This window comes from Sapajus apella, unplaced genomic scaffold, assembly GCF_009761245.1.
Source record: "Sapajus apella isolate SASKATOON/1434 unplaced genomic scaffold, GSC_monkey_1.0 scaffold161, whole genome shotgun sequence".
NCBI lineage: Eukaryota > Metazoa > Chordata > Mammalia > Primates > Cebidae > Sapajus > Sapajus apella.
This window is the reverse complement of record NW_022437101.1, coordinates 2,140,360-2,150,698: the sequence shown is the minus strand read 5'-3', so window position 1 is coordinate 2,150,698 and position 10,339 is coordinate 2,140,360. Positions and strand designations below refer to the sequence as shown.

Genomic DNA, 10,339 nt, shown 5'->3' with positions numbered 1-10,339 from the left:
GTGTGTGTGGTGTGTTTGGGTGGTGTGTGTCATGTTTGGTGTGTGGTGTAGTGTGGTGTGATGTGTGTGTATATGTGTGGTGAGTGTGTGGTGTGTATGGTGTTTTTTGTATGTGTGAAGTGTGTGTGTGGTGTGTATGTATGGTTGTGTATGGTGTGTGTGATGTGTGTGGTGTGTTTGGTGTATAGTGTGTGACGTGTGTGTGATTTTGTGTAGTGTGTGGTGTGTCTAGTGTGTGTGGTGTATGTGGTATGTATTGTGTGTGTGTGGTGTGTAGTGTGTGTGGTGTGTTTGGTGTATGTGTATGTGGTGTTTATGTATGTTTGTGTGTGTGGTGGGTGTGTCTAGTATGTTTGGTGCATGGAGATGTGTATGGGTGTGGGGTGTGTGTGTGTGTGTGTGTGTGTGTGGTGTGTGTGTGCTGCTGTTAAGCCTGCCCCTCTCTATCTTGCTTGTTTGCAGTTGACTTTGTGAATCCAGATGGGAACTTAACACTTGTCAGTTGTTCACCCCACATTTCCTCTGGTCTGGGCCCTATCTAAAATGTTCTAGATCCTGCCTCAATCTGCTCCTGGTTAGCAAGCCAAGGTGGTATGGCTTCCGGGACTCACTCCTGGTTGCTCATCTCTGCTGGCCTTGCTCCAGCCAGGGCCCAGGTGGCCCTCTGATGCACCCTGAGCTGCATGTCAGTCCTTGCCAGGAACTGGGGTTCAGCTAGGTGCCCGTCGCTTACTGTGCCCACCTCAGCTACTACACAGTAGTTTCTGTGAGTTGGGACAGGGCTGGTGAGATAGTAAAGGAGCCAGCAAGATGGGGCAGGGGAAGTGGCCTTCTAGGGTCTCTGGCTCCAGCTAGCACCTGGGAAATGTCTCATCAGGTTCCCTTTTATGGGTGAGAAGCTGAGACCCAGGGAGGTGCCAAAACTCAAAGCTCCTTCCCCCAGATCCCCCAGTGCGTGGTGTGTGGGGGCTGCCAGCAGGAAGGGGGCAGGCTGGGGAGGACTGGCGGTGGGCAGCCTGCAGGAGGGACCACGTGGTCTGGTTTTCCACAGCCTTCTTGGATACCATCCTGTGGGACCCTGCAGGCTTCCTGGGACAGTGATGGAGGCTTGCCTGCCTCCTGCTGCCCAGCTCCCCTGCTTCAGGTGAACGGGTGCCAGTCCACTTTCTCCCTGTCCCTGCCCTGGTCTGTGTCTCTGCAGTCACCGGCACCACGTTCTCCATGATCAGGAGGTTGACCGCAGGACGTGTGTGCCTATGAATCATCTCTGGCCCGACCAGGCCCCGTACACCGTGTGCAACAGCTCCCTCTCGGAGTACGGAGTCCTGGGTGGGTCCATGCTCCCCTGCAAACCAGGCAGGCCCAGGACACCTGGGGACCAGAAATGGGCTGCGAAGGGACCGGGGCCAGGGCCTGGGAGGGGGTGAGAGATGCTCAGAGGCCACCAGGGGATGGCCCTGGGGGATGGTGATTGGGCTGCCCCCACCTAAGGCCATGTGGGAGATGAGATCGTGTCCCAGCTGGGTCCCTTGGGGATCCCAGCTGGGGGGCTCTGCTTGTTTTGAGGGGGCTCTGTGGGTATCAGAGCCCCATGGGCCTAGACAGAGAGCCAACAGAGCCTGCTGTGGGTTCCTCTGAGTCCCATCTCGCCTCCTTTGCCCTGCACCCCAGAAACAAGATCCCTTCTCTGGGCTCTGGGCTTCCCTGCCTGTGTCTCCTGTGCATGCTCTCCCTCAGCTCCCTCATTAGCTGGTTCACCTCGTCCTCACGGCCTGCCCCCAGAGGCCAGACAGCCCCCCGCCCCAGGGAGATGCATCTAGGGTTCTTTCTGCCCCTTCTTAGCAGCTCTGCATGTTTTTGAGGAGTTCTTCTTGGCAGATGGTCCCTGCTGCCTCCCTAGAATACCTAAATAAGGTGGAACCTGACCATATTTGATGTCAGGGCTAAGGGTGGCATCTCTGGGCATGTTGTCAGCCCCCAGGATGGGACATTCCCTCCCATTTAAATCCCAAGGAATCCTTGGGTTTGCCCTGGCTTGCGGGAAGGATGGGTGGGGGCAGGGAGGGAATGCTGAGAAAGGGCTGAGTTTGACTGGAGCCACTGACACTTGGTGACAGTGTGCAGCAAGCTCTATCTTGTCTTCTGTTTAGGCTTTGAGCTGGGCTATGCCATGGCCAGCCCCAATGCCCTGGTCCTCTGGGAGGCCCAGTTTGGGGACTTCCACAACACAGCCCAGTGCATCATCGACCAGTTCATCAGCACTGGCCAGGCCAAGTGGGTGAGGCATAACGGCATTGTGCTGCTGCTGCCCCATGGCATGGAAGGCATGGTGAGGGCGTGGTGGTGGCTGGTGGCTTGGTGGGCTCTGGTGGGCCTTGGAGGGGTGGGATGGACCCTGGGCCTTTTGTTGAGTTGGATGGTATATGCCTTTCAGGCCCCTGGAGCATGTGGGTCTGTGCAGGGTGGGGTCTGCACATGTGTATGCTGCAGCTGCTGAGAAGAGGTTGCTACCTAACATCCTCTGCTGCTGCAGCAGAAGGTGCTACCATGTATGAGTACTTGCTATGTGCCAAGCACTGTTCAATGCCTCTGAATGTTAACTCTTCCAATCCATACAACTTAATGAAGTAGGCACTGTTCCTGCTTTTCAGATGAGGAAACTGAGGCACAGAGGGGTGGAGAAGCTTGCCCAAGGTCTCACAGCTAGTGGCGGGGGTTTGAAGCCATCCTGTGCAGTACTGCCTGTCCCTTGGTCCCCTCCTTTGCGACCTGCCTCTGCAGCCACACACGGGGCAGAGGAAAGACACACAGGCTGAGTTCATCCTCTGGAGTCCCCTGGGCTAGCAGGAGGGAAGGAAGGAGCAGGTTATCATGTCATGCCACTTGGGTGGGCACACGTCCTGACCAGGCAGAAGGGAGTCAGGCAGGGGGCTCATTGCCACCATTATCCCCGATGTGTTCAGTTCTGAGTGTTTTACAGGCTGTATGCTTGGCATCCTCACAACACTGAGGGTCAGTGAGGAGGAAGGTGAGGCTCCCTGCCTGGGGCTGCCCACTGTGAAGGCAGCTTCTTGGGAGGTGGGATCTGGGCCAGGCTGGGTGTGGGAGGCTGGGTCTTTGGCCATCCCCAGCAAGAGTGGGGGGGTGGCAGCTATGAGATGGGTCACCCCTGTCTTGTGGGGAGCCAGCTTGGAGATGCCCATAGGCTTGTCTTGCTGCTTTCATGGAGCAGAGCGGCCCGTGTGGGTGAAGATGGGTGAGGCCCAGGCTGAGTTGGGTCGCACCTGCCTGGCTGCATGGTCATGGGTAGTTTCTTACCCTCTCCTTGCCTCTTCATCTGTACAGTGGGGAAGAGTGTCTGCGTCATGGAGCTGCTTTGGGGATTAGCGAGTAAGGCGTGTGGGGGTCCTAGACTCTGCCTGCTCTATAACAGGTGCTCAGTCAGTGACAGCCACTGTTCCAGGATGTTCAGAGAAAGCATGTCTCAGTGCAGGGTTTTTGCTTTTTCTTCCATCCCTGCAAGTTCACACACTGTGCTAGCTCTGGGCAGACCCCACTCTGAGGATGCTTATTCTGCTCTTGTTCCACAGTCTTGGTTCTTTTCTGTGGCTCAGGCTCCAGGGTGAGGGCATCTCTGCTGAGAAGCCCTTCAGACTCTACCCTGAGCCTGGGATCCCTGCAGGGCCAGATGTCTGTCCCGTGGTGGGGCCAGCCTGGGCTCTCCGGTGTTTGCTTTTAGGGCCCAGAGCATTCGTCAGCGAGGCCCGAGAGGTTCCTGCAGATGAGCAATGACGACTCAGATGCCTACCCTGTGAGTGTTGCTGCTGTCCCCAGAACAGGGGCGCGCCCTATTGTGCTCACAGGGCTAGGGGCTAGGGGTCCAGGGTGTGGGTGCACTAGACAGCCGTCCTGGCCATACGCATCTCGTCTCCACAGGCATTCACCAAGGACTTTGAGGTGAGCCAGCTCTATGACTGCAACTGGATCGTGGTCAACTGCTCCACACCAGCCAACTACTTCCACGTCCTGCGCCGGCAGATCCTGCTGCCCTTCCGCAAGCCGGTGAGTCTCCATCCCAGGGCAGGGGTCACACGCAGGGGCTCTGGCCAGGCAGGGCCAGCTGGCAGCTGGGCGTGTGTTTCCCTTCCAGCTGATTATCTTCACACCTAAATCTCTGCTGAGGCACCCAGAGGCCAAGTCCAGCTTTGACCAAATGGTGTCCGGTACGTGCCTGGCCTGGGTGTGTGGGGCGGCCCACACTGGGGCGGTGGCCTGTGGCATGGCCTCTGCTCCTGGGGCTCCTCCATCCTCCCCTCTGCCTGTGACTCTGCTGACCTGCAGCAGCTTCTGCCATGGTTCCACCAGAAATAGGGTTGGGAGGTTGGCACAGTGACTGACTTTGGCCAGCTCAGGTCCTGTGGGCTGAGTCCATGGCCAGATGAGTGCATTGGGGCCCCCTTAGGCCCTAGCAGGGCTGATCGAGGCCTGGCAGAGGCCTGCTGAGTTCACAGTACATTGAGTATCATTCATTCATTTGTCCATTTTTAAAATTCATGAACCAAATAGACATTACGGCCCTGGGGTCCTGGTATCCCCTCCAGGAGTCTTTGGCCTTATTGACCTGGGAGTCAGATCAGATAAAACACCTGTAGTTGCAATTGAGAGATGGCTATGTCCTGGGAAAGACAGGTATGAGGCCGGTGGAGCAGAGCTGTTTTGGTCCTGGGCAGTAGGGGGAGGGCAGGAAGGGCCTCAGTGTGGATAGGGGTTGGATTTTCTCCCATGCGTGTTTGGATGTCCCCTCTGTGAGGGCAGGTAGCTGAAGAGAGCAGTCACAGTTCTGATGTCAGGACTGCACTACCTGGGCTGCCTGCCCTGTGCTGGCTTCTCTCTTGAGGGCCTGGGATCCATTTGGCCTCTCTGCCCCAGAGTCCTCACCTGAGACGCAGGGATGTGGGGACACCACAGGAGCCTGCTGAGAGGTTTTGCAGAGTGTGTTACCTGAGGTCAGGCTTTTGGGCTCAGGAAGGAAGAATGAATGGGGCTTGGAGGTGAGGGCTCAGCTGCCAGGCTGAAAGACAAGGAGCATGCAGCGGCCTCCTGGGACAGCTGGTTGGTGATGGGGTACTGCAGTGCTCTGTGGGAGGTGGGCACAACTGAGCAGAAGCAAGTTTGGGGCAAAGAATGATGCCATCAGAGGGGTCCATCATGTCACATTCTCTGTCTCCTTCAGGAGACCCCTTTCCATTGTACCCCCTCCTCTGGTCACCTTAAACGTGATGCTCCCAGGGCTCAACACCTGGCCATCTCCACCCCTCCCCCTATGACAGCTCAGGGCATCATCTGTCTCCCTGCTCCATCCTTTAGTTCAAGAGGTGTCCACTGCAGCCACAGGTCCAAACCTGGGGTGAGTCTCAGTGGCTAAGGAGAACCTGCGGATGCAGCCCTGGTCCCGAGCTGCTCCAGCCCCTCTGGGTACCGATGCCTCTGCTGTGTCCTATTGGACCCCCAGGGACCAGCTTCCAGCGGGTGATTCCCGAAGATGGGGTGGCAGCACGGGCCCCTGAGCAGGTGCGGCGGCTCATCTTCTGCACAGGAAAGGTGTACTACGACCTGGTGAAGGAGCGGAGCAGCCAGGGCCTGGAGGAGAAGGTGGCCATCACGCGCCTGGAGCAGGTACGCCTGAGCCCCTTGCACAGACAAGTGATGGGGAAGCTCACGTCGCTGGCCCTGACTCTGTGCAGTGTGCCAGGCAGGCCAGGTGAAGGCCAGTGATGCCTTGTGGCTCCTGTCTGGGGGTGCTGGGTACATACCGCCCCTCCTCTGGCTATGCTTCTCTGTTCCTGCCCTCCTGCCTTCCCAGATCTCTCCGTTCCCCTTCGACCTGATCAAGCAGGAGGCAGAGAAGTACCCACGTGCGGAGCTGGCCTGGTGTCAGGAGGAGCACAAGAACATGGGCTACTACGACTACATCAGCCCACGCTTCATGACCATCCTGAGGCGCACACGGCCCATATGGTACATGGCGGGGCTGCTGCCTGCCCTCGCCTCCGCCTTGAGGCGAGGCTCTGCCTGTCCCATGGGCCATGCCACCAGAACTGGCCCCTGCCCTTCTCTGGGCTGCATTTGGAAACCAAGGAGTTGGCCCCATAGTCCGTGCTGGCTCCATGTGCCATGTCTGCGGTGGGACAGCTTACCCATCAGGGATGGGGCATTGTCATTACTGCGGCCAGAACTGAATTAGGGAACCTACTGCCTGTCTCAGAACTCCTGCCTTTGGTCTTAAGCCGGTTATGTAGCACCTTCATCTCAACAGGACAGTGATAAGATTAGATCTGATGCATGTGTTAGCCTTGGCACAGGGTGGGTGCTCAATACTGGCATCGCGTGTCCCTGGGAAGATGAGGGAGGGGCCTGAGAAACTCGAAGAAGCCGAAAGTGAGTTTCTCCCCAAAGCCTTTGAGTTGTTGCCTTGTTTGTTCTCGTGGGCAAGTGCAGTGACATGGAGGGACAGTTTCTCCCCACTCTTCTGTGGCTGGGTGACTGAGTTTGACCCAGGCTTCGCAGCTTATTGGAAGTGGTGCCAGGGCCAGAAGGCAGGGCATGTGGCTTCAAGGTCATCTGTTCTCAGATGCATGCCCCCTGCAGTCCTGGGGTGAAGGTGGTCTGGGGCGGCCAGGCCCGGCCCTCCCCTTAGCTTATGTCTTCCTTCTCCAGGTATGTCGGCCGGGACCCAGCAGCTGCACCAGCCACAGGAAACAGGAACACTCACCTGGTGTCACTGAAGAAGTTTCTGGATACTGCCTTCAATCTCCAGGCCTTTGAGGGCAAGACATTTTAGAGCTGGGCAAGAGCTGTGTGGGTCTTGCTGTGGGGTTGTCTGGGGACCAAGGAGGTAATGAAGAGGGGCTGCAGGGCCTCCAGATGAAACAGACTCACACAGTGACGGGGCCAAAGAGCCTGCACTGCTGGCTTTGGTGTCATGCCTGGATCTGAGGGAGCAGAGGAGTCCTATAGGCAGGCTGCTGTGCCAGAGCATCCCCCAGCTGCTCCCATCTTGCTGGAATTTCTTGTGTGGCTTCACCACCTGTGTCTCAAGACAGACACCTGGGAGGCTGTGTCTGTGGCCGCTCCCATCCTGGCAGCCCTAGCTGCCCCTCTCCTTGCTCTCGCTCATTTGTACGTTCAAAGCGATGTTCTCTTCTGTGCTCTTAGAAGTAGGGAGTTCAGCAGTAGCAGCCAGGTGACGTGAACCTGCTGGGTAATGTGTTTGCGCTCTGTTTTATGGGGCATTCCTGCGAGATGTGTCAGCTTCTGTGTGAAATGCAGCCACAGCTTATGTGTACCAAAGTAGAAAACCAAATCACAGAGAAATAAAAAGATGCTTCAGAGACATTTGCTGTTTTCATTTCATGTTGTAAAATTGGGGGAGGGACAGACGGTTGCGAGAGGTTAGGGAATGGAGAGAAAGTTAAAAAATGTATGGAGAGAAGAAAATCTCCGCCTCCATGGATATTTTTTTGAGACGGAGTTTTGCTCTTATTGCCCAGGCTGGAGTGGAGTGGTTCAATCTCGGCCCACTGCGACATCCACCTCCCATGTTCAAGTGATTCTCCTGCCTCAACCTCCCGAGTAGCTGGGATTACAGGCATGCGCCACCATGCCTGGCTAATTTTTTTGTGTTATTAGTAGAGATGGGGTTTCACCATGTTGGCCAGGCTGGTCTTGAACTCCTGACCTCAAGTGATCCGCCTGCCTCAGCCTTCCAAACTGCTGAGATGACAGGTGTGAGCCACCGTGCCAGATTTTCATTTGAGCACCAAGTATTGTCTGTTGGCTTCTCTACTCTCACGTTTTATTGGTTTTGCTTCCCTGTGGAGATGCTGGAGAAGCTGCCACAGAGGAGGGCTGTTTTGCTTGGAACAGATCATTTGTTCATGTATCCCCTTCTCAGAGCACTTCCTCCGTGCTGGACACCGGGGCCCGGGTGGAAGCCATCCGTCTACGTGCTGGCTCTTTGCATCAGAAGTCCAGTGAGGAGATGTGTCAGCGGTTTAATTCACTGAGTTATGAGTTATGTTGGCAGTCAGCGCAGATGGCTGTGGCTGTCAGGGAAGATCCCTGGAAGAGGTGGTGTTTGAAGGAAGAGGAGAACACAGATGAGTCTCTCTGGAACAGACACACAAATACTGACCATGGGGCTGGCATGGGCAACCTAGAGGAACAATCAGTGTGAGGTTGGATGGTGGAGTATTAGGTTTCTTCAGCCTCAAAAATAGCTTGTTGAAGAATTAGCCAAGCATGGTGACATATGCCTGTAATCAATTAGCTGGGCATGGTGACACATGCCTGTAATCCCAGCTACTCTGGATGCTGAGGCAGGAGAATTGCTTGAACCCAGGAGGCAGAGGTTACAGTAAGCCGAGATTGTGCCACTGAACTCCAGCCTGCGCGACAGAGTGACTTTGTATCAAAAAAAAAAAAGCTTGTTGAGATATACTTTGAATCCTACCACAGGGGCATTCAAAGTGACGTAAAGTAAAAAGAATCGTAGCCCCCATTTATAGTGTGTCTGCCGTGTCTTGGGCCTTCTGCTGGGTGTTTTGTGTGTATAATTGAATGCTGTCTAATCTTCATCATGACTTTGCATGTTGGGAATACGTCTGTATTATAGATGAGGAAATTGAGGTTCATATAAAGTTATTTGCCCAAGGTCATTTGCTAAGGAAGGGGTGGTTTTGGACTTCACCTCTGTCCACAAGACCCCATTGCTTCCCTTGGGAAATAAGCTCTTCCCATGCCATGCATTCCTGGCCCCACAGAGATCTACTAGTCTGGGCTTTCCCTGCAATTGGCTGAAGCAGCGGCTGGTGAGGCACCTGGGCTGTGCAGGAACCCTCAGGTATCAGATGGTGGATATGGCCTGCCCGAGATGCATACTGCCCTTCCTCGGTGTGGGTGCAGGAAGGCTGCAGATGGGCTGGGGGACACCTCCCTTAGGAAGAAGTACAATTAGTCAGGCATAGTGGCTCCTAGCTGTAGTCCCAGTTACTTGAGAGACTGATGCAGGAGGATAACTTGAGCCCAGGAGTTTAAGACCAGCCTAGCAAGACCCTGTCTCTTTAGAAAAAAAAAAAGAAAGAAAAGAAAAGAAAAGAAAGAAAGAAAGAAAAAAGGAAAGAGGTGCAACCATCAGATCACCAAATTGAGAAAGCCAAACACATAAAAAAGGGCACCAAACCCTATAAACATAAGAACTAACCCTGGGAAATAAAACAAGCTCAGGAGACAAGCAGAAGGCTTTAAATGAACCATAGTGACTTCAGAGGGCAAGGAGAATATTGCCACTGTGAAACAATAACAGACTTTTAAAAATAATGAGACATTTAGAAAGTATGAAATTTTGTCAAAATTAAAACCTCAATACGGAGGCTAAATAGCAAAACAGACATAGCTGAAATATTTTAAGTTTGAAGATAAGGCCAAGGAATTCTCCCAAGAAAGTAGAGCAAAGAACAAAGATATATTTTTTTAAATTCTGTAAAGAAGTACGGAGAACATAGGAATTTCACGGTGCTGATATGCATCCAACAGGAATCCCAGGAGGAAAAGACATGGAGAATTCTTGTGACAAAATATCTGTCTCTTGCTGTATCCTGGTTGTGATTCTCCTAGATTGTTGCAAGATGTTATTATTGGAGAAAAATGGGTAAAGGCTCTCTGTGATGTAGTTCTTATAACTGCATGTAAGTTTACAGTGATATCAAATACAAAAGTTTAATTAAAAAATGAGTTGTTTGCTCCCTATTGAGTTGTCAGTGTCCCTTACATAATCTGGAAACAAGTCTTTTATCGCATGTGCTTTGCGAATATTGTCAGTCTGGCATGTATTTTAAATTTCTCTGAGGGTGAAAGATGTTTATTTTCACAAAATTCAATTTATCATTTTTAATCATTTGTCGTTTGGGTTGCTGTGACATAATGCCATAAACTGGGTGGCTTGTAAACAACAAACATTTATTAATATTTCTCACAGTTCTGCAGGCTATGAAATCTAAGATCAAGGTACCAGCAGATTTGGTATCTGGTGAGGGCCTGTTCTCCTCAGAGATGGTGCCTTCTTGCTGTGCCCTCACATGGTAGAAGGGGCAAACAAGCCTGCCCCTGGGCCTCTCTTTAAAAAAAAAAATTAATTTTTTTTTTTTATTTCAATAGGTTTCTGGGGAGCAGGTGGTGTTTGGTTACATGAATAAGTTCTTTAGTGGTGATTTCTGAGATTTTGACGCACCTATCACCTGAGCAGTGTACACTGTAACCAGTGTGTAATCTTCTGTTCCTC

General features: G+C 53.3%; 1 protein-coding gene across 5 annotated transcripts in view; it reads left to right on the top strand.

Moving 5' to 3' along the window:
* The window catches only part of OGDHL (oxoglutarate dehydrogenase like), a 28,289-nt gene extending 20,896 nt beyond the window's left edge, over nt 1-7,393 (top strand). For 2 of the 5 annotated variants that reach the window (XM_032266895.1, XM_032266896.1), the window contains exons 16-23: nt 1,202-1,329; nt 2,151-2,329; nt 3,740-3,811; nt 3,937-4,062; nt 4,151-4,223; nt 5,513-5,676; nt 5,864-6,018; nt 6,718-7,393. In XM_032266895.1, the coding sequence (XP_032122786.1) occupies nt 1,202-1,329; nt 2,151-2,329; nt 3,740-3,811; nt 3,937-4,062; nt 4,151-4,223; nt 5,513-5,676; nt 5,864-6,018; nt 6,718-6,841 (1,021 nt within the window). In that variant the 3' untranslated portion in view covers nt 6,842-7,393. The other 3 variants (XM_032266897.1, XR_004265073.1, XM_032266898.1) reach the window with 3 other exon arrangements.
* Nucleotides 7,394-10,339: the final 2,946 nt, after the last annotated feature.